At 40.5% G+C, this 23,163-nt stretch overlaps 1 protein-coding gene across 6 annotated transcripts; it reads left to right on the top strand.

Moving 5' to 3' along the window:
- Positions 1-2,816: 2,816 nt before the first annotated feature.
- Positions 2,817-21,322, top strand: EIF4ENIF1 (eukaryotic translation initiation factor 4E nuclear import factor 1). Of its 6 annotated transcripts, none has more exons than XM_075215268.1 (19): positions 2,818-2,984; positions 3,828-3,946; positions 6,603-6,676; positions 7,100-7,227; positions 7,520-7,812; positions 7,917-8,118; positions 8,659-8,825; positions 9,671-9,806; positions 12,895-13,071; positions 13,893-14,125; positions 14,640-14,714; positions 14,824-15,004; positions 15,106-15,173; positions 17,634-17,770; positions 17,868-17,955; positions 18,601-18,727; positions 18,876-19,205; positions 20,127-20,279; positions 20,619-21,322. In XM_075215268.1, exons 2-19 carry the CDS (start codon positions 3,857-3,859, stop codon positions 20,813-20,815), a joined length of 2,856 nt encoding a protein of 951 aa, XP_075071369.1. In that variant the 5' UTR covers positions 2,818-2,984; positions 3,828-3,856; the 3' UTR covers positions 20,816-21,322. The 6 variants fall into 6 exon arrangements, with proteins under 6 accessions (XP_075071378.1, XP_075071374.1, XP_075071369.1 ...); XM_075215252.1 differs by having other exon boundaries at positions 7,097-7,227; XM_075215259.1 differs by lacking the exon at positions 2,818-2,984 and adding an exon at positions 3,030-3,094 and having other exon boundaries at positions 7,097-7,227.
- The last annotated feature ends 1,841 nt before the right edge of the window (positions 21,323-23,163 follow it).

The raw sequence follows: 23,163 nt of genomic DNA, 5'->3' as shown, positions 1-23,163 counted from the left end.
TCATCATCTACCATTGCCTGTTCCGTGATCACCCTGCTACCAGAGTACTCTATTACCATCTACATTGCTCTAGTAAGCCTACCACCTGGTGATCCCTGGGTAAAGACTCCTAGTGCCCGTGACATGCACTAAACCATACTTGGCATCTAGTTATCTCTGCATGTGACAAGAACACTATACATTAACCCCATGCTTACGAACACACAGTGACTTCATGTTATTAAAAAAAAACTCATATCTTTGTGAGAAATACTGACCAAATTTATATATTATTTTCCCAATTCCTGATTAGGCCATAATCATGATACCAGTATTTGTGTGCTACATGGAAAAGAAAACGGTATGCAAAAAAAACATTGGTCATTGTTGTGCTTTGAAGACAAGATTAAAAATTACTGTGTTACAGTTTCTATAATAAATACAATAAAAAACAATAAGAACAAAAATGTGTGGCTTACTTGTGAGAAAAAAAACTAAATCCGCACACACAATTTTTTGGGCTAACAGAATGGTACGCGCCGTTGACGGACTATATTCAATACAATAAAGCAGCAAGAACACGCTACAAAATACAATGCACAAAATGAAAGGACATACTGCATCACTGCTAAAGAGTTTTACACTTAGACAAAACAAGTTTCTTAATACATTTGTGGAAGTCCATCCACCATGTTGAAAACCTTTTGAATATTGTGACACACCTTCCTTGAAATATATGTTTCCATTCTAAACTTGTAATTACTATTGTGATAAATACATTTGGAATTCTGAAATAATGAGACCAAGACAAAAAATTAGTTATTTATTTGTAGCAAATTATGACCCAAGTGTATACATTTTACTTTCTTTTGTATTAATTACATTTTCTTTTGACACGTCCAGCCTCTAGCACCATGATGCACAAATGTGGATGGGAATCCTTGACATATACTAAAATGTTATAAAATAATGATTTAGCATGCTCTTGCAGGCTTCAAGAAATGCAGATAGGCTACATGCTATACTAACATGTTTCTAAAAAAAAAAAAAAAACAGTGTACAGCCGGCGTTTTCTTGTAAACCCCCTTAACAGCAGAAATAGTGTCACGTTTTACAGTGACGTCATTTACTAGTACCGGGATCTCGCATAGTCGCTGTTATGAAAAGTCATTTTATTTAACAGTCGCAATCATACTTCGGTCAGACATGTCAGCTTCGGAGTCTTCACAAGTCAGACATACGACTGTCTGGGTTTCAATCATCGTATTAGTGAGTACCACCAAAATAAAGAAGCAGCATACAGCACATTCATGTAACACTCACCACACCCCCCACCCCACCATGTAAAATATATATTTTATATTATGCCTTTCCCTTCTCTTCTCCACCTACCAGGCCGTTCTGCTGCTGCTGCTCCGCTCCTGTGCTGCTCAGACAGGAAGTCTCTATACATATTTGATTGACATACTAGAATGCAGGCCCACACCACAGCATACTTGGGCATCAATCAGCAGCTAGATTTATACATACAATGAAATAAAGTGTAGGGGTTTTCTGAGAAATAGGACCCCCCCCCCCCCCCCCCCCCCAAGTAATATCCAAAAAGGAGGAGATCTATATGCAATAGCACTAAAATGTGCAAGTCAATAGTATACTGCACCGATACCAAGGTGAGGTTTCAGAATGCTGGGGCATTTATTCATCAGGACCATCTCATGATTAGTCCCGTTGACAAAAAATCCCCAGCAATCTGGGAAATTAGTGCTGTGCTGTTGTATATAGATTTACTACCTTTTGAATGTTACACTAAAGAAAAAATAATTGTAAAAAAAAAAACCTGACTGTCATCCGTTCTTCGATGTTGTTCATAAAACTTGTTTGGAAAGACACCAGAGTTACTATCAGCCACTTCTACTGCTTTCATTGTAAAACTAATAAATTCCATTCACTTATATTTTCCATACTGCCACTCCTAGTATATAACGGCGCATTAATGTCAACTCCTCAAAAGAGCAAGCTGAGACAAGCAGGGCTGTTTCTAGGTGTGAGCAAACTGGGCAACTGTACAGGGCACTCACATCAGGGGATGCCTAGCCTGTAGACAAATGAATTTTGTTGTCTATCACAACATGCAATTAATTCCATGCACGCAAACAGACATCAAGGTGAATGGCTGCTGGAGGGTCCCCATCCGGTCATCTCTGATTTTCAGAACTTGTTAAACCGTGAAAAATAACAGTCCCCATAGGGGGATTGCTTTTGCATTTGAAGAGACTGGGACTGATTCAGATTTAGGAGATATCTACTGCAATGATTTTCAGGGGATTATAAAGAAAAATTAGATTGACACGTAGGCCCCATAGCCTGATAGAGAAATCAGGATAGTTATCTGTGTGCAGTTAGTACAAGTATAAACTGTATTTTCTGTGTAATAAAACCTGTTTAATGTAGAGTGAAATGATTTTTAAACAATTTTTACAAGACAAAAATGGCTCTATATAGGAAAATATCAACCAAGGGACCTTAGTGATGTTATCAATGTGGATTTCCCTGGAACAGCAAACATATTATTTAGCTGGAAGCGAAATCTACAACTGTTCCCTTTGTATTAATTGTTTATAATGTTAATGAATATTTCAGAGATGTCACCTATATGGACCTTACCCTGTGCCCAGAGGCATCACGCCTACAGTGGGGTATTCCCATATAGCCCAGACATATACAGTCTATGGTCACCTCACTTTCACTTTCCATGCGACATCTCAGCAGTCACGTGATCCGAGTTTCCCTCTAGGGAAGGGGTTAAATGTGTGGTTGACACGCCCCGTTGCGACGTCAGGTCTAGTGACGTTGGACGTCCGGGGTCCTCTTGACGTAGGCGGCTTTCGGTGCCTGAATTGACCGGGAGCAGTATATCAGAGACCGGCGTGAGGAGAACCAAGAACGAAGGCCCCGAAGCTCCCAGAGAAGAGTAAACCGGCAGAGAGACGGGAGCCGCGGGGCCGGTACGTGCTCTGCGTTGTGTGCGTGCGTTACGTGATGTGCGTAAGCGGCGTGTGGACGCGGCGGGGGTATTAGAGGGAGGGGGACCGGGAAAGAGCGGGGGTGTGCTCAGGTAAGACCGGGTGATGGGGGTGAGCACGGGCTGGGTACGAGTCATGTGACTGGTGGCTACGCCGGGCCCCCGTACTCGCCACAGCGGGTACCCGGTAGCTCCAGTAGGAGACCGACTCACGTCCGGGGTAAGGTACCGGTGTGCTGGGTAGTCGTGCTGGTTCCCTGAGCCGGCTGTGAGCGGGGGTCCTAGGCTGGGGCAGTGAGTAAGGGCTTCCAGGACTTCAGTCTCTTTGTATGGTGCTACCCTTACTCAGTGTATGACAGGTTGTTCTTTATTTCCCCCAATTACAGCTGGAGGAAGTGTGCCCCGGTTTGTTTTGGGATGCCCCCTCTACACCAGCACTAATGCATTAGATGGGTAAAATGTAAAGTCAAGCTGCTACTTTCAGCTTTGTTACTGTGAAAGCTTTTTGCTGGTTGTAGACCGTCCTGAAGACTGCGTTGGGTACATATGTGTATGCATCTACAGGAGACTTTATGGCCGGATGATGAAGGGGAATGAGTTGTTTTAAATAAATTGAGCATAATATTGTGCCATTAAGGGCTTGATTTGTAAGACTTTTGTCTACTAAGCTTAAGCTATTGTGTTGGTTAGTGGCTAAATAGCCTGTGTACATCTTGCTACCTATTTAATGGCTTACAGGTGTACTGATGATATACCAGCAGTATAGATGATGGCTTACTAATGCTAATATATGTAATGTACAGCTTTGTCTTTCTGTTCTTAATAGGTGTGTAGTGGCTATCTGGGCTTGTCGGGATGGATCACAAAGAGGACCTAGACAGCAGAGATTCTTTTAGTGACATCAGGAAGGCCCCCCGTAACCGTTCTCATCACCAATACTCTAAGGTATTTAATCAAAATGTTGTACACTTGTTTGTATTGCAGTTTCCATCTTTGCTTTATATAAGACTTTATTTTCTCAGTAGTAGGATCTTTAAGTGACATACTGGTAGTGGACAAAGGAAACACCTGGGTAAATAAGGGACACTAAATATATTGAAAGAAAGGGCCTTCCACACATGTGGGGCTCATTTGTTAATTATGTAAATATCTGTTTGTGTGAATCAACAGTGGATATAAGTATACACACTCTTATTGAAATTGCAAGTGTTGGTAAAATCAAGATCAGGTCAGACCTTTTTTCCACCTTCACTGTAACTCTTCAGCCAACAAAATTCAAGTGAAAGCAAATAAATAACTTAGGAAAAAGTGAAGGAAACCACTACAACACCTTGGTTGCACAAGTGTGAACACCCCTGAACTAATATCTTGTGGAAGCACCTTTTGCACTTATAGCAGCGAGCCTTCTTCAAGGCTTCTTATCAATTTCACACATTTGGGCTCTGCGACTATAACCCACTCTTCCTTGCAAAAAAAAAAAGTCAATGTCCATCAAATTGGGAGGGACTCTTCTGTGGACAGCCCTCTGTCATTCCATAGGTTTACAATGTGATGAAGCTCTGGGCTCTGACTGGGTCAGTCTAAGATCTTCTATTTCTCTGAAGCCATTTCTTTGTTAAATTGGATGGGTAATTTGGATTGTTATGTTGGAAAGTGAAATTCCTCTTTAGCTGTCTGTGAGGCCAGCAGGTTTTATGCCCAAAATATCTTTATACTTGGAGCAATTATGTCCTCTATCCTGACTAGAGCCCCAGTTAATGATTTGAGAAGAGCCCACAAAGCACCACCATCCTTCATAGTGGTTCTGGTGTTCTTTGGGTGATGAGCTGTTGACTTTGTGCCAAACATATCTTGTAGAATTAAGGATAAAAAGTTCAACTTTGGTCTCATTAAACCATAAGACATTTTCCCATGTGTTGTGGGGTGATTGAATTTTTTTGAGTAGAAATGGCTCCTGTCTTGCCACCCTACCTAATAGCCCAATCATATGCAGAATACAGGAGATTGTCACATGCAGGGAGTGAAAAGTTGTGCCAAAAATTCTTGCCACTACTTTAATGTTGGTGTACGCCTCTTGATAGCCTACCTGATGACTTTTCTCCTTGTCCTATCATCAACTTTGCCAAGATCAGCACATCCCTTCAATGTCCCTGTTGTGCAGCAGTATCTCCACTTGTTTAGGATAGTCTTCAGTGTTTCATGGAATGTGTATTGCCTTTTAACTCCTTTTATGCCTCTCTCCTGACTGGTACCATTCAGTGAGATCCCATAAATGTTTTTGAAAACTCTTTTCACCATGCCTATTCCAGTAGGATGCAAAACTGCGAGAAGTCCTATAGGAACAGCTATGTTATTTAGGATTAACTGTTTTCATTGCTGACAGGCGAATTCTATTTACTTATGGATAGGATTGGTTAACTGAACACAGCTGCAGTCCCATTATGAAAGGGTGTGCTAGTTATGCAACCAGGGTAATGTAGGGTTTTGTTTTTCACCATTTAACTTTTTTTTATTTTCTTCTTGCAGTATATATAGTTACTTAGACTCAGTTGTTTAACACAGAGTCCAATTTTTTTTTTCTCTGAGGGCATAAAACCTTCAATTTCAACAAGGGTGTGTAGACTTTCTATAGCCACTTCCTAGTTGTCTATAATTGTGGCTAGCATGGATGCAAGAGGAGACCTGACTTTGATGTACCTGCAAAATACACCATCTTTTAATGACAGACTATTCCCCCTGACAAACCTTAAATGGCAGCAGTGGTTTGAAACACATACTTCAGGATTGAGATGGGAACGGGCAAGCAACTGCAGATAACTTGACTAATTCTGTGGTGTGAATAGTCACTTATCAATAATGGTTCATCAAGCAAGCTAGCTTAGTTGGGTTACAGGGCATAAACTGATCATATCTGGCAATGGACTACCTAGCAGTTTTACATGAATAATTGTACATAACGTTCTTGGCAAATCAAGCGTATGTGGCACTAGCCTAAAGAACTACAGTGCGAGTGCTTTTTGCCAGCAGTGAAGGGTGTTGGTGTTTTTGTAATGTTTTTCTGGTATGGTTTTAGTGCAGTCATTCCCTTTTGAAGGTATGGTGAATTTGAATTGCACCTTGATCCTACTGAGTTATCCTCTTCAACACACAATGAATCATTTTTTATGGTTGGAGAGGTGACTTGCAGGATGACAATGCCCCCTTTCACAGAGCATGAGTGGTCACTCTGGTTTGAATATGACATGGATATTCATATGTCATGGCCTTCTCAGTCATCGGGTCTGAATATAGTTGAGCATTTATGGAGTATTCTGGAACAGTGTCTGAGATGGTATTTTTTTTTTTCCACACTCAACTATGAGTGATTTGTGGTTGAAACTTTGCAGGAGGGATATAGCAACTTTCTAACATTGGTAGACTCAATGCCACGACTTGTACAGACTTGCCTGGATGCACATGCTGCTCTAATATGAAGTGACTTTTTATTGATGATTGTATTTAGGTTTCTGTCTTATACCAGTCCAGTATGCTTTCTTATTTGCAGTGAAATTTGCTTAGCCACCATAACACTTAATACAATTATAATCTCCTTTTTAAACAGGAGGAACTTCTGGGTATTAAAGAGCTACCACACTCCAGGTTGAGGCCGTCCTGTCTACTGGATAAATATGACAGGTATGTTCTAAGTATTGGCTCTTATGGGGTGCAGTGTTTTTAATTGTTTCCTTTAGATTATATTGGGCAGCACGGTGGCCTAGTGGTTAGCACTTCTGCCTCACAGCAGTTCGATTCCCGACCATGGCCTTATCTGTGTGGCGTTTGTATGTTCTCCATGTGTTTGCGTGGGTTTCCTCCCACACTCCAAAAACATACTGGTAGGTTAATTGGCTGATATCAAAATTTACTCTAGTCTCTCCCTCTGTCTGTCTGTCTTTGTGTGAGTGTGTGTCTATATTAGGGAATTTAGACTGTAAGCTCCAATGGGGAAGGGACTGATGTGAATGAGTTCTCTGTACAGCGCTGCGGAATTAGTGGCGCTATATAAATAAATGATGATGATGATGATTATATATTTTTAATTTCTGTACCTTGAAGCAGTGATGGAGTCTGGGACCCTGAAAAGTGGCATGCATCTCTGTACCCAAACTCAGGACGCAGTTCTCCCGTTGATGTATTAAGAAAAGAATCAGATACAGAAAGAACGTCTCTAAAGCGTAGGATAGCAGGTAAGCGGGTTTTAATTTGTCCATGTTATTGGTTAACTTAAGATCATAGTTTACGTTTTGTTCTATTTAGCTGGTGAGTTGTATCTGTTGTAGAGATCACAGAAAATTCTAGTTTACATCTAATGTTTGTAACGTTTAGGAGTGGTGGTATACCTTAGTGTGTGTGTGTGTGTGTGTGTGTGTGTGTGTGTGTGTATTTTTGCTGATGAACACTAAAGTGATATCTGAATGCCAATTAAAAACAACATCCAAATTTGCTGTTCATTGGAGGCTTTACTTCCCTTCTTTGCAGATCCCAGGGAGCGTGTTAAGGAAGATGACCTTGATGTGGTTCTTAGCCCACAGAGACGAAGCTTTGGGGGTGGGTGCCATGTAACTGCTGCTGTTGGCTCTCGTCGGGCTGGAAGCCCACTAGATAATAAGGAAAATGAGAGCCTACGTCTCATTGGTGGACGTAGGATTGGCAGTGGCCGAATCATAGCTGCTAGAGCATTTGATCGTGACATGCGAGGGGGAGAAAAAGACCTAAGAGAACCTCGAGAAGGGAGAGAACGTGAAAAGGAGTATAAGGAAAAGCGCTTCAGGGTGAGATTACTTGGTCTTGGATGTATTTCAATAATGGTCTATTTAACATTGTGCTGTGTTAAGGTGTTTTAGCTTTGTGGTCATGCTATGGTGTCCTTGTTTAGAGAGAATACGGTGACAGTAAGCGAGTTTTCGGTGAGCGCAGGAGAAATGATTCTTACACAGAAGAGGAGCCCGAATGGTTTTCTGGTGGTCCCACTAGCCAGTCGGAGACAATAGAGCTCACTGGCTTTGATGATAAAATATTGGAGGAGGATCAGAAGGGAAGAAAAAGAACGCGGAAACGAACATCCTCTGTTAAGGAAGGCAAGTTACTGTGCAGCAGCAGATGAATCCCTGTTTTGAGTTTTATAACAGTAAATAACTATTTGTGTAACTCCTTGTTAGCAAGATGACTGAACTACTGAAAAAATCCTAAGCATAAACCCTATAAAATTTAAGCTCCATTGCATGAGTGTCACTTGTCTGCTGAGTAGGTGGGATACATGGTTATAAGTATTCCTTTCTAAAAGCATTCTAGGGGCTTGATTTACTAAGCTGCGGGTTTGAAAAAGTGGGGATGTTGCCTATAGCAACCAATCAGATTCTAGCTGTCATTTTGTAGAAAGTACTAAATAAATGAAAGCTAGAATCTGATTGGTTGCTATAGGCTACATCCCCACTTTTTCAAACCCGCAGCTTAGTAAATCTAGCCCTTAGTCTGGAATACTCTGCAGATGAGTAATTTTAGCTGATCTGTATGTCTTCACATTTTTCTAGTAAAAACAGAGATCACAATGTAGCTTTTGATACCTATCTTTTTAAGAATTTGTTTTTATACACACTTACTGATCTTTATTATACCAGTGATTGAATGCAATGGATTGGTCCCAGAGGAAGAGGCTGCTCTTCCTCCAGAACATACAGCTGACCAGGAAGTGCCTCGAGAGGCCGTTTTGCCAGGACCAGCCCCCGGAGAGTTTGACTTCAATGAGTTCTTTAACCTGGATAAGAGTGTGCCTGGCCTGGCTTCGGTGAGTCTTGTGGATATGACTGCACATGGCATCCATGGAAGCACCAACTCTTCTTTCTATTGTCTTGCTAGCTTATGGGGTGGAAATGGGGATTTCTAGTTTGAGCTACTGTGTTTTACGCAGCTGCTACATGTGAGTTGAAAGGTGCTTCCAGGGGATCTCTGCATATTTTGTCTTACACTTGTGGTGGGTTGTCACAGTTGTGCACATGGATGGTGTGGGTTTGTTTTTTTTTTACCTGGCTTGATATCTCACTACCTGTGCCCTCACACAGCTTTGATTGTTTCCAATACATACTGAACTGCAATAATTGTCATGAATGCATCGATCTAGTGTTTCTTTTAAGGTGCTAATAGGAATATTTGTTTTGTTTCCTGTGAAAAATTGGGGTGTTGTCCCTCAAATATATTTGTCAGACCATCTTTGTAATCTTCTGTGCTCTTCTGGTAATCTGTTGTGTTCTGTAATATGAAAGTTGATTTATAGTGAGTCACTTTGGCTGGTTTGGGCCAAATTTAGTGGTACTCTTGTGATTGTTACAGATAATAGTTGATACAAGCATCTTGTGTTGCACACAGCTATCTGTAAGATGTGCTGGTTGCAGTAGGAGTATTTGTCTTGCGTTAGTGGTTTTTGTGATCTCCCAATTTGCTTTCCTGTGAAGTATTTTGTTGTGAATAATTGGGCATTAAAACTCAAACTGGACTTCGGGTTCACAGCAGATATACCGCAGCCACAGAGCATTCCCATCACCTACAAGTAAGTGTAACTCCACTGCAGTCCCCACGCTCCAATGTCTCTTTATGGTGCAGCCAACTCTAACGTTACATGTTGTCTTCCTGCAGATGATCGAGGATGTGCTAGGGGAGGGATCTGTGTCTTCCAGCAGATTCAGGAAGTGGTTCTCCAATCACAGCCACTCTGAAAGTCGATCCAGCAGTCTGAGATCCACACCCCATGAGGAGCTAGAAAGACTGGCAGGTAAGTAACCTGGGCAGTTTCTGCTTCTGTATGCTTAAGTGTTTAAGGCAATACTATTATACCCTTTTTAGGTTGTCATCACACAATAAAGTAATTTAATAGAAACAATGGCACTAGAAGTAATGTTAAGTCCCATTTCAGAGTGTCCGTTTTGCAAATATTCCACATGTGTCCATGTCAGTTCAACCAGGGTTGTCCACCACCCGTCTCGGATTTCTCCGAAAATCTTTTAGATAAGAGAGGATATTAAAACAACTATATCTGCAAAATATTTCGACTGTCTGACAATTAGTTGATTAAATATTGATTTTTCAATTTATTAAATAAGTTACTAATCGCTCGTGGCTTCTTTATCCAGTTTAAGTATTGCAGGTGTTTATTAAGGAATCTCCACAAAATTTGGGCCCCTAAGGTAACTCTTCCTCCCAAATCCAAACCAAACTACTTTATCTGCCTCATGTTTCGCGTTATGGCAAAAAGTCACGTTTTTAAAATGGAATTAAAATTGCTAGGTTCAATTGACATTGGGGATCCCATTGTTTTGGGGGTGTTTTTAAAAAAAAAAAAAAAGTATACATTACTACCATAAAAAAAATCAGCCGGGTACTCTGTTTCATAGTGGAGAAAAAAAATAATGAAGTTGATGCTCGATTACTGTTGTACCGCATATATAATTTACACATTGTTAAAAACCATACCAAAAAAGTGAACTAAACTGAGGCAATGGGATAAAACTCTCATACAGGAAATGAAACAAATAGAAACTGATGGGAAGGGGATTCCCTTTAGAGAGACCAAAACTGAAACTTTCCAGGGAGAGGGAGACACAGAAGGAGTCAATCATGGCAGCTGGTCATTTGGTAGTCTTTTAAATACAGACTGCCATATAACTATCTACTCGGCAACCATTGAAGTACATAGCTGGGATCACTTTACAGATGAAGAAAAATAACTTTTGATTTTGAGAGCTGAAGTTTCAAATGCAGTAGTAACCAATGATCCTGAAACCTCAGTCTGCTACCATCATGAAAAGCTTCTGCTGCTCAGATATGAAGAATTTCAGAAAACATGCTGTAATTCTTGTCTCACAAAAAAGGAGCCAGAAAAAGCTTAAAAGTTATGTCACTGAAGTGGACCAAAGAACATGGTGACTGTCAGCTTGTTGTATATTTTAGGCAAGATGATTGACACTTCAAACTGTGTGAGCCTGTGCGTTATTAGCGATACCCATGACCATGTAGCTATAACTGTGCATGCCTTCATTACGGTAGTTATGAAACACTTAGCGAAATTATTGGCGTATATTTACTACTTTAGTGATGGTGCTAGTGTACAATACAAGAACTGCAAAAACTTTTTTAACTTATGCTTCCATAAGGATGACTTCAACATTCAAGCAGAATGAAATTTTTTGCCACATCTCATGGTAAGAGTCCATGTGATGGCATTGGTGGGACAGTTAAATGTCTAGCCACACGCACCAGTCTGCAAGCAGTGGAAACCCATCACATCTTGACACCTTTGGACCTGGGCAAATGAAAATGTACATGGCATAAAAAAAAATTACGTGTTGCAAAACGAAATACAAGACTGCAAAACCAAGCTGCATAGTCATCTAGAAACGGCAAACACTGTGGCAGGAACACGTTCTCCTCACAGATTTCGGCCTATTAGTAATGATGAGCTAGACATATATCGATTGTCATCAGAAGACCTAAAGACAGGAGGAACCAAAGTTAGTGTCACTATAACCACAGTCACACACAATGTGGACAAAAGTGATCTGCAACCTGGACCATAGCAGCAGTGTATGATAACATCTGGTACATTAGGTATATCATTACATTGAATGAGGAGGAACAAGATGTGCTGGTACACTGCATGAAACCAAACCAATCAACAAATGTGCTGTCCAATAAAGTAATTGTTGACTCAATCTCAGTTAAGGACTTAAGTTATGTGAAAAGTTTTAAATTTCATGGTTTCTTGTTATGTATGCGGTACAACAGTAATCGAACAGCAACTTCATAATTTTATTTTCTCCACTATGAAACGGAGTACCCGTGGTTTTTTTTTGTTTTTTTTGTAGTAGTAGATCTATAACTTTTTTTAAACGGCCCCCAAAAAATGGGATCCCTAATGTCTATTGAACCTAACGTTTTTAATTCTATTACAAATAACGTGCGTTTTTGCCGTAATGCAAAACATGAGGCAGATAAAGTAATTTGGTTTGGATTCGGGAGGAAGAATTACCTTAGGGGTCCAAATTTTGTGCCGATTCCTTAATAAACACCCGAGGTACTTCAAATAAACTGGATAAAGAAGCCACAATTAGTAAATATTTAATACATTGAAAAATCAATATTTAATCAACTAATTGTCAGACAGTCGAAATATTTGGCAGAAATAGTTGTTTTGACATCCTCAACTAAAAAAAAAAAAAAAAAATCTGAGATGGGTGGTGGGCATTTCATGTTTTTTGGGGTGATCTGATGTGGAATGACCCACATCTTGTCTCTAGATACAAGTTATATAAATCTCTAGGTGCCTGGGCATATGTAGAACTCTGCAAATGTCTGCCCAGTCATATACCCAATGTTGGGGATATTCACTTAACTGGTATCACTCAATGTCAAGCCCCATTGAAGAGTAACTATGCATGAATAGTGTTTTCTACTAGGGGTGTGAGGGGTAACTATTTGGGTCCGTTGTGCATATTTAGGTAACCTTGTAAATAACTGGTGGTGGCTGAGACTGGCTGCCAGTGCTAGAAATAGCACATGTAACTTTGATAATAAATGCTCTTGGGTATGTTATTGTAAACCAAATTTTTCTGCAGTCTCCCGAATTTGTTTATTCTACAGCATGGGTAGGTATGTGTTTCCTGTACAATGGAGTTTGGGCTCATAAGTCCTACTCTTAAATGCAAAGCACTGTATTTATAAAGAGGAGTAGCAGAAGTGGAATTTGGTAGATAACTGACTTTTGCCAGGACACCCCCTTAGAAATGTTGCAATGAGGTGGTAGGGGGACAAGGGGGCTGCTGGGAAAAAAAGTTATACAGTTAATACTTTGCTATTGTTTCCAGGTTTGGATCAGGTGATTCCCACTCTTGGACAAAACTCTGGGAATTATTTTGCCCCTATTCAATTTGAAGATACTGCTGACAAAGTTGACATTTTGGAGATGTTGCATAAAGCCAAAGTGGACTTAAAGCCGTTGTTATCTAGCCTGACTGCAAACAAGGAAAAACTACGGGAGAGCAGTAAGTTGGGGTTGGTATGGGAAATGCAGGTTCCCATCCATCTATTTCTCATGTTTAAATGTCTTAATGTCATGGCATTATACTGGCATAACCCCTAGTACAGTATACACTCAGAACTTGCCTATTTCTGTTGTCTGCATCTGTAATTTGAATTGTAGGGAAAAAATGGTACATGGGAGCACCTTCATATCTCTGGTCTAGGCATAGGTCTGGGCCAGAAAGATGTACAGGATTGCATAGTCGCCTCACACTTGTGTGTTGCAGCTGCCATTTTATCATGAAAACTGTTTGCTGCATATTTGCAAACCATGTGTGTGCAGGATAGTTGTCCCTCCTTCTACCATCTTCTCCTGAAGTAAGGGGAACTCATTCTGTGTTTGGTATCTAGCGTGTTCTCTTTGTTAAGCCCCTTCCAGAAGCAGTTTGAGTGGTGCATATAGTAAAATGTTCACATATAGTATTTGGTCTGCATCTATTCAGGCAATGCAGTGGGTTAGTGGCAGGCATCATGCAGTGACTGGTTACAGAAGCCTGTGAGCCCTGTAGTCACTAACGGCAGAACCAAAAATGTAAGCTTTAACCACTTGATGACTGCATGTTTGTCAACTCTTCATGACCAGGCCTAATACTACATTTTAGCATCCATCTTTTCAACTGAGTGACTTACACTTGGTTTGTTATAGTTTGTATTTACAAACTTAAATATTTCGCTATTGGAACTGAAAGCAGACAAAGGAACTTGATAAATCACACTGCTGTGATTACTACTCAATAGTTTTCTTCAGCGTTTTGTATTTGGTTTTTCCTTTTTGTTAATGCAGCACATTCTGGAGTGGCCTTGTCAGTGGAGGAGGTTGAAGCTGGATTGAAGGGTTTGAGAGTTGAGCAAGAGGGGAAGATTGCAACCCCATTTATGGCTGAGCAGCTGGAGGAGGCATTAACTGCTATGGCTGGGCCAAGGAAACCACACAGAGATGGTGACATGTCTGCTTTTAACAAACTTGTAAGCAGCATGAAGGCAAGTGGGACGCTGCCTTTCCAACCAAAAGTGAATGTAAGTACTACTGTCTATGAGACAAGAAAAGGTGTCCAGGCATTGTTTGTGTGCTGTAAGAGGTGTGTATGCAGGAATACGGTTACCTCTTGTATACCCAGCATCAAAGGCAAAAATATTTCCTCTTTGCATCTTAAAGCAATGTGTTTCATGCTCTAGTTCATTTTGTGCCTCTTACTTGGATACTGGTAGTAGAAGGTCTAGTTATGGGAGAATTTTGTGTACAGCAGTGATTTTTACCTGGATTTATTAAAGTGGTTTTATTCTGCCTGTCCTGTGTTGCGCTTTTATTGGAGCAAGAAGATGTGCTTGATGGCTTTACGGTGACTGCATAAATGCTTTGCTGGGCTTGTGGCCCTGACTTGTGGTGGTTTTTCTATTCATGTGATATATCATGCCTGGTTTATACTTGTGTGCTCACTTGTTAAAGGAATGTCACCTGGGGTGTAGGTGTTCACTTTAAGCTGCTTTGTGCTTTGATCTGTCAAGTTAATTAATTTCCTTAATCCTATAGCGAAACCTAGATGCCCATTTGATGTCCAACTCTGATGTCACAGGTCCCTCTACTCTCCAACGGAACATTCTGCAGGTAATGGGCCCTGACTTCCTAGAAGGAACTAGTGATTGACTAGTGTCTGTTTGACATAGTACCGATACCATGAACCTCAAGTGCAAAGTATTTTGCTGCCTTAATACAGGAACTCCTTGGCCCTCCTATTTCTGATCCGTCCTCTAATGTACTGAACAATGTTATGGGAACTCTTGATCCTACAACATCCCTTCTAAGGCAACGGACTCCATCTCCTCAAATACCAGTGGTGTTTCCCACACGTTCCTCCTCTGCAGATTACCTTCGCACTCGAATACCTTCTCCCCTAGGTAAAGATTCTTATTCTATTTGTGTATCTGAGCTAGTACAGTTACTTTCATATGTTTTATTTGTTGATGTGTCGTCTTCCACTGTTTTTCCCTCTGGACAGGATTTTCTTCAGGCCCTGAACACTTTCGCACTGCAATGCCCAAGGCCGACAGTCCTCTTATGGCACAGGTAGAATATCAAGCCGTTTTGCATCTTTTTTCCACCTCTTTGTTTTTCATTTTAAGAATGTGTTCTACTATGGAGCATTGCTTGCTAGTTCACCTTGTGTACAGAGACATTTCTGAAGGGCAACAGTGGATGGAAGTATATAATCCAGGAGTGCATCCAAAGTGTGAGGCAATACAGGGAGCAACTGCAGAACAAACCTCACCCTGTGGCACCAGCAGCCAGTTTGATATCCTGCTTGGCGTAGAGTTCTTTATTTTCTGGTGCAGTATCTGCTCATCACTCCTGGCCTTGCATGTTTGGGAGTCCAGGAGTGCTGATATTCTGTAACCACATCTGAGATATTACGTACTACTATACTACATATTACTGCTAATATTCCCGTATCCAATCTGTTTAAAAAAAAAAAAAAAACTTCAATAAAACAAACTTGTAGCCATGATGGATATGTAGGCATCTTACATCTTAGGCATTTGGTTGCTGTGCTCCAGATGCATACATATATATCCTTGTGTGGTTTATTTTTGTACATGATGCCCTTTTTTTTTTTTTAATTTCTATTTGTTGTATCTGGAAAAGGATGACACTGTTTTTGAATGGTACAATGGTACACACGTTGCTTGTTTTCTATCATAAAATGTACAGCTTCAATGATCTATACATTTCAATTCATCTTGGCTATTCTACTATATGGTATATGTATGGTTTAATTTGTGGCTTTATGTATAACCAAAAGTTGGCAGTTATAAACTTGGTACGTTGCCTTGTATATGCATACTGGGTAGCTTCAAGAATCTGGTTAGTTTTCTTGTCTTTAAACTAGATGACTAGGTCAATTAGCTTTTTTTTCTAAATGGCATATGTGTGCTATATGGCACACTGCATATGATTTATTTTTGCTAGCCATACATCCTAGAATAGCAGTGTGCAAAAAGTAAGCCACTCCGACTTTGTCTGTCACTTACTGAGTCGTCAGCTGTTCTGTGTTGGAAAGTGACCAATTTGAAGGCCTCTGTGGAGGTCATTGCCTTCCTAATTAAGGCATTCTTAAGTCTAGTATGCAGGTCAAGTAGTCTTCCTTCTATACTGCTAGAGTGCATTGTAAGGAACAGAAAATAGTAGGTTTTATGTTTTGGGTGGCTTTTTTTTTTTTTTTTTTTTTTTTTTTCTTTCTTTCCCCACAAGGGTGGAAATGGGCAGCTACAAAGCCCTGCGTCAACAGATATTTGTCACCTTTAAACATGGCTATACATTTCCCTTATGTTTGTCTTTATATATCCTGTGAACAAGCTTATTGAGCCTCTTTTCAAGAAATTTCCCATTGGGCCTGGGCTTGAAACATGTAACCAGGCCATGGCAGAGAATAGTGTCTTCCTTTTCCAGAGAAGACCCCAGAACAATAATCTGACGTGACTCTGCTGCTACTTGTTCTTTCTATGAGCATTGCCCAGCCCCTTGACAAGCCTCCATCAGCATGTAGCACTTTTGTCTCCTGTCACTATTGTCCCACTACAGGAGTTTGAGCACCTACTAGTGGTGTGATCTGGAATTCTAGTAACCCATTGTTTCTCTTCCCCATGCTTTTTGTACTTTCTGTAGTAGAGCCTTTACATTGGCCTGAACTTTAGCTCTTTACGGGCTCTTTTTAAACATCTCTGCTGTTAATGTGCTTGTTTTCTGTCTAGGGAAGCTCTTCACCTTTTGAATAATGCTCACTCCAGCAGAATAGTTTATTCATTTTGCTGCCAGTCTTGTTTGGAAGAGCTGGGAAAGTCTACACTTTGTCTGCTACAAGTCTCCAAGTTTTATATTGGTGTCGGTGGGCACAGGTTTTGGCCTGAAAATACTGCTGGCTGTAACTGCTTGTTTCCATCCCTTTTCCTGCTTGCATCATGTTAGATTTGTGGACTACTGTGAGAAGCTGAAACATATGTCTGTGGGAAAAGTCGATACATATAATCCCTTCCCTTCTTGCTGTCTTGTATATAGGTGTGTAGTGGTGAGGTGACCTTTTGAAGGAAACACACACATCTAAGGCTTTCCTGTTAGCACTTCCAGTGGGCAGGATCTCCAAATCTTTGCCAGTGTTTCAATGAATTGTAGAAAATGTTTTGAAGGCCATAACTGATAATCTATTTATATAGCGCCACTAATTCTGCAGTGCTGTACAGAGCACTCACATCAGTCCCTGCCCCATTGGAACGCACAATCTAAATCCCCTAACACACACACACACACACACACACACACACACACACACACACACACACACTGAATCCAAAGGCCAAAAAACTGTCTCGCTCAAATGTTCCATGCAACATTGCTCTGCAGGAGGGCATGCACATCCCCCACGTACCCAGTGTATGAAAACTGTAGCCTAATATCCTATATTTTGAATGCTACCTTTGTCAATTTAAATACTACTATGAGTGGCTTTCATTGATTTTTGCGTTCTTTTAAAAGGTCAGTCCTCTGGAGATGCAACAAGCTGTGTTAGAAGGATTGGTACCGCATGACCTTGCTTTCCCAGCTTCAAGTTACTACCACCCAGTCTATGGAAAAATGCAAATAGACAAAGGCAGGGATGGTTTTCGCAACAGGTTGGTGTAACTGAAGGGTTGTAAATACTGGCAGGTGCCGAAGTTGTGCATACCATGTTACATTACACAATGTCTGACATAACTGTTCTACTCTTAGACAGCAGCAGAGGATGAATAAATCTCCAGTAGGCAGCCTACGAGGGTCGTCTGTATCTCCTGGACCAGGTGCCCCAGTTACCAGTATGGTAAGCATTGACCAAGGGCTGATTCTGTGCTGCCAACATGCCTATAAGTTCAGTACTTCAATTAGAACTAGGTCATCAGTACCATCTGCATACTCTTGACTAACAGTACTGGTGAGCTCCACTTGCCAGTTCACAGGGCACATGGCTATTAACCTTCTAGTTACTTTTAACCTTACATGCTGCTGATTAAGAAATACTTAAGTAGATTCTCTTACTGTAGGAAATGGTGTGATTAGTGTATTAGTTTTCACATGGTCGCTGCTGTTGGCATGGATAGATAGCATGCCTTGGTGCAGGGAGAGCACGTACCAAGTTACTTTTGGTCTTAAGTGTTGTATTTAGATTATTTAACATATGGTATTAATGGCAGAAAAGGGTAGGAAGGGACATAATACCAATTGTGATTTCTACATGCCGGTGGGAGGATGGAAAAAATGAAGAATGTGAGTAGACTCATGTAGGAGAATGGCAGGGGGGATGTCAGAGAAAACATCCAGTAAATGGAAATTATAAAGTACATTTATCTGTGCGGCCAAACAAGTGTTCTCTATATTGGGGGTTTGTGTGTGCTGTCTCTGGTAATATATGTCAAGTCTTGAGAAATTAGTGATATGGGTATTTACAGGTGATGCTCTTACCTTACAGCTGTCTCCATCCTTCACACCTACCTCAGTGATCCGGAAAATGTATGAAAGTAAGGAGAAGAGCAAAGATGAGACCTCTATAGGAAAGAGTGCCTATGGGAAAGAGGAAGCTCGCAGGGTGCAAGAAGGTAATAAATCTTAATATGCATGGTTACTGCATATTGATATTTGAAGTCTATAATTGTAGGGGCATCTTTAGATTTTCTCTGCAAGTGCAAACTTACCCTTCCTTTTTAGCATAGACTGTGCATTTTAATCTTTGTTTCCTTGTGACAGATGGAGTCTTAAGTCCCATACCCGACAACACTATCCAAGGCACCTCGCCGGTGTTGGGAGCAAGGTTTCCAACATCTCAACGCTCTGGGTGTACCCCACCGCTACCCCATCAGAGTCGCTACACCAAAGACCAGGACTATCGTCCAAAATCTACAGGGAGGCAAACTCCTACTATGGTACCTCCAGTGTCTGGGGCTCCCTTTCTACGCCCTCTCCACCAGGTACCTGTGGTTCCAGTTGTTCGGCCATCACACCAGCTACATCCAGGGTTGGTACAAAAGATGCTGGCGCAGGGTGTTCCTCCACAACACCTCTCCTTACTGCAGGCAGGTCTGTATACCGAAGTTTCTAAATCATGTTTGTATATTGATTATAGTTACTGACACTGTGTGAGGTGCTTTGTAATATGCTTCCCAATTGTCAAGGCTAATTCAGAATGGCAGTGCAGATACTGATGGCCTCCTAATGTACCAGAGTGTAAGCCATACGACAAATCGCAACACTTGTATTGTGAGATCGTGAGACTTAAAATCGTGTATATCTTAATGTTGAAAAGACTGTCCATTAAGCTTTCACAAACTCTAAATGTGATCTAGTGGAATCCTCCCTCCTCCTAGTGTGACTGTCAGTTTGATCATTAACTACAAAACTAAGTCTGAAATTGGCTGTGTAATCTCATACCTGGCTTGCCTTGTGGGGAAATAAACTTGCAGATTTGGATCAATGGATATTATGTCAATCCCTCAAGATATGGCAAACATCTTAAACAAGAATCATTCTAGACCTTGCTTATGAAAGATTCCAGAACATGATTTAAATGGTACATTAGTTCTGCATAAAGTAAAATCTGTTACAAGGATGTTGTAGCAAGGATGATTGTGCAGGTTTTCAAACTAAAGTGTGTAGGTGGGTGATGCAATCTGATTCAGTAAAGAAGTACTTGTATCTGGGCAAACTCATTTCCTTGTTAAACTGATGAAGCCATCAATTTAACTTCACATAATATGTTCCTTAAAAAGGCAGCAGTTGTACAAAATCAGCATTTAGCTTAAGTTACTCAAGTTAACTTGGTTACCAAATCTTGTTAATTATAGCCAGATATAGTGAGAGAAATTTACTACTCCTGTAATTTAATCTCATTCTTAGTCTGGTTTCAGGAAGAAAAAAATCCCACCAAAAGCTCATCCAGCATTTCTTTCAATTATGTAGACATTTTGTTGGTTCTGTTTTAATTTTTCCATTTCTCTTAAGGACTACTCCCGCCAGGTATTGACCTGCCAGCTCTGCATACTATCTCACCATCTGTCTTAGGACAGCCTTTCTACCCGTTGGCACCTACAGGGCACCCGCTTCTCAACCAACGCCCAACAAACTCTCTCCAACTTGCAATGATGCAGCGATCAGGTATGTGGGAGATTATTGGTATATCTGAGTTTAATACAAATCTTTGTACAAAGCTAACTTATAGACTTGTTGCTTAAGCTTAAATCATGTTTGTGCTATTTGCACTGTTTAAGTGAGATTGTATAAAATGGTATGTAAAATGAGACTCTGGTCTATCCTGCAACAGTCTAATTTTCTTATATTCTTCCTCCTGGGTTGCTATTTTTGTTTCTGTCAACTGGTTAGTTGTGCTTATAAAGGGCCACTTAAAGTGGTGACAAGTGCTTAAATGGCTGTGGGTAGGGTTTAAAAGTGTTTTATTCTGACAAAGAGGTTAATTTAAAACTGTTTGTGCTCCAGGTTCCAGCACTCAAAGCTTCTCCGGCATACAAGGCTTGTCAAGTCGGCCTAATCTGAACATGATGGATCAGCGTTTTCAGAGGAGCACTTCCCCTGTGGGACTAGCCAAGTGGTTTGGATCTGATGTTCTTCAGCAGCCACTTCCTTCTATGCCTGCTAAAGTGATCAGTGTGGACGAGCTTGAATACAGACAATGAAGTAGAATGGAGTATCAAATTATGGTCTACAGTATGATCTGTTCCAGGCAGAGGGTGGCTGGTGTCTCTATCCCAAGACCCGTCTAATCAACTCTGTTTTTCTTTAAATTTGGGCTGCAATGTACAGAGTACACTGAAGCTTCAAAGGAAGTGGTCTACTTTCCCTCCTATCTGCTCAATAACAATGCAGACTGTCTGGTAAAGGAGGAATCGTCTCGTTTGCCCAGGAAGCCTTTTTTTTGGGAAGGGGCACTTATTTTATTTTGTTTTCCTTTTGACTTAGCAGTGTGCTGAGGGGTAACGGAGATCTCTGGCAGACGATGAACTTTGTGTACAGACTTGTATAAAGGTTTTTTGTTTTGTGTATATACTCACACTTAGACTAGTTTATTTTGTTTGACTAGCTGTACAGATGAGAAAGCTGAATCTGTTTTGCCACTTACAAAGTCTGAGCTCTCCCTTTAATTTGTACATGTCTTTTCTTTCAATTAAATCTGCATATGCCAATGGAGGTTAGTTTTTATTTGTGGGGTGGTAACACCTCCTCTTATAGTTCATATGTTTATCTTTTAGTTCAGACACTGGGTATACCTTGTGTCAGCAGCCAATGTGCTACAGAGCAGGCAAATGCACACTGTATTCTAGGGCAGCAGCTACATGCTTTCAAATTCCCTCTCCCACATATCTGAATGGCAAGCTAGGACTAGGGAACTGGTTAAACTGTTACAATACTGTAACCTGTATATATAGTCTAGATATAATTAATTGAAACCTCAATAATGCATAGCAACACTAGATAAAGTAGCCTCAAATTTTTGCTAACTGTTCCAAGCACAGAGTTGTATAGTCCTAGGATTGGAGGGGGGTGAGCTAGCTGATACCAGTGATACAAATAGATGTAAAAAATTTTTATTTTTTTATTTTTTTTTACACTCTTTCCTATCTTTCACATATCCCTTGCTACTAAGAGGATTATCACAACTCTAGGTTTACTGGAGATATCTGGCCAGATATAAAATACATAAAAGAATTATAAATCTGCTTATACAATGTGTTCATTCTGGCTGTGTGTTGCCTCTGCTTCTTACACCATTCATAGGGGGGTATTCAATTGTTCGGCTTGACGGCCGAAAAACTCGCGCTCTAAAACTATTACCGTTAATACGGTAAAATTGTGCTTAAAAACCGTTCATACGGTAATTTACTTGCTGAATTTCAGCAAGTAATTACCGTATTAACAGTAATAGTTTTAGAGCGCGAGTTTTTCGGCCGTCAAGCCGAACAATTGAATACCCCCCATAAAGTTAGTACTCTCACTGAAGTCTCTTATAAGAAGCATGCAATGTGTATTACTTACACAGCTGTTTCTTTAGTACATGCACCCGTGTGCAGTAGCTAAGCTCACACAGTGTCTTATACTGCATACAGGTTCTGTGACTAATGGGATATGAGTCTTGTGTCCCACTTAGTGATAGCAGGCACATCTGTCAAATTTACGTTTTTGTACTAATTTTGACCTGAGATGAAACAAAAAAGGAAAATATGTGATGTAAAAATGGTATAGAAGTATCTTGCATGTACTCTTGGGGGGCGGGGGGGAGGTTTAATTTTCCCAATTTATAAGGATACCCTGGTAAAGCATTTATTAAATTATGATATGAGTGATCTCATTAACTTCTGCAAGTTTCTAGCAATCTCCATAAGGCCAGGCCAAGGAGGTGAGAAGAACGCAGTGGGGCATAATCTCAGTGGGAGGAGTGTTATGGCACAAGCCATACTATCAAGTTCCCCTCGTCATCTTCAGACAGCTATCCTCGGTTTCTCTGAGAGGGGACGTCTAAAAGTCGGCAACTATTGCATATAAAGTGGGAGCGAGAAAATCTCAGCAGTATTAACATTTAATTATATAGCACCAGCAAGGTCTGCCATTCTTTAAATTTGGGAACAAATACAATAACAAAACAAGATTGAGCAGGACCATATTATTGCTTTGTTAATGTCCAGTGTGATGTGTATTCTAAAGAGATTTCTTAAATGTCTAACAGAATTTGGATAATTGGGAACAAAGTACAGTTCTGAGACAAGGATGATAATTAGGCATCAAGTATGAAGGGAATATTGTCTTGTCAACAAAACTGGTCATGTTTGGTGGACAACTTCTGATTGGTTGAAAGAGTCTGTTTGTTTTTGTTAAGATTATTTGAGGTAGTGAGAGGAAATCTAAGATTAAATTGCAGAAAGCCGTTCAGCATTATGAGCCATTACAGGTGGTGAAAAGACCCAGAGAGAATAGGTAAATGTGGTTGTCGACTGCACAGAGGTGGTGTCAAAACTGAAAGGAGTTGATA

The sequence above is a fragment of the Mixophyes fleayi genome, chromosome 1 (genome assembly GCF_038048845.1).
Source record: "Mixophyes fleayi isolate aMixFle1 chromosome 1, aMixFle1.hap1, whole genome shotgun sequence".
Taxonomy (NCBI): Eukaryota; Metazoa; Chordata; class Amphibia; order Anura; family Limnodynastidae; genus Mixophyes; species Mixophyes fleayi.
This window is presented reverse-complemented; position numbering and strand designations above follow the sequence as displayed.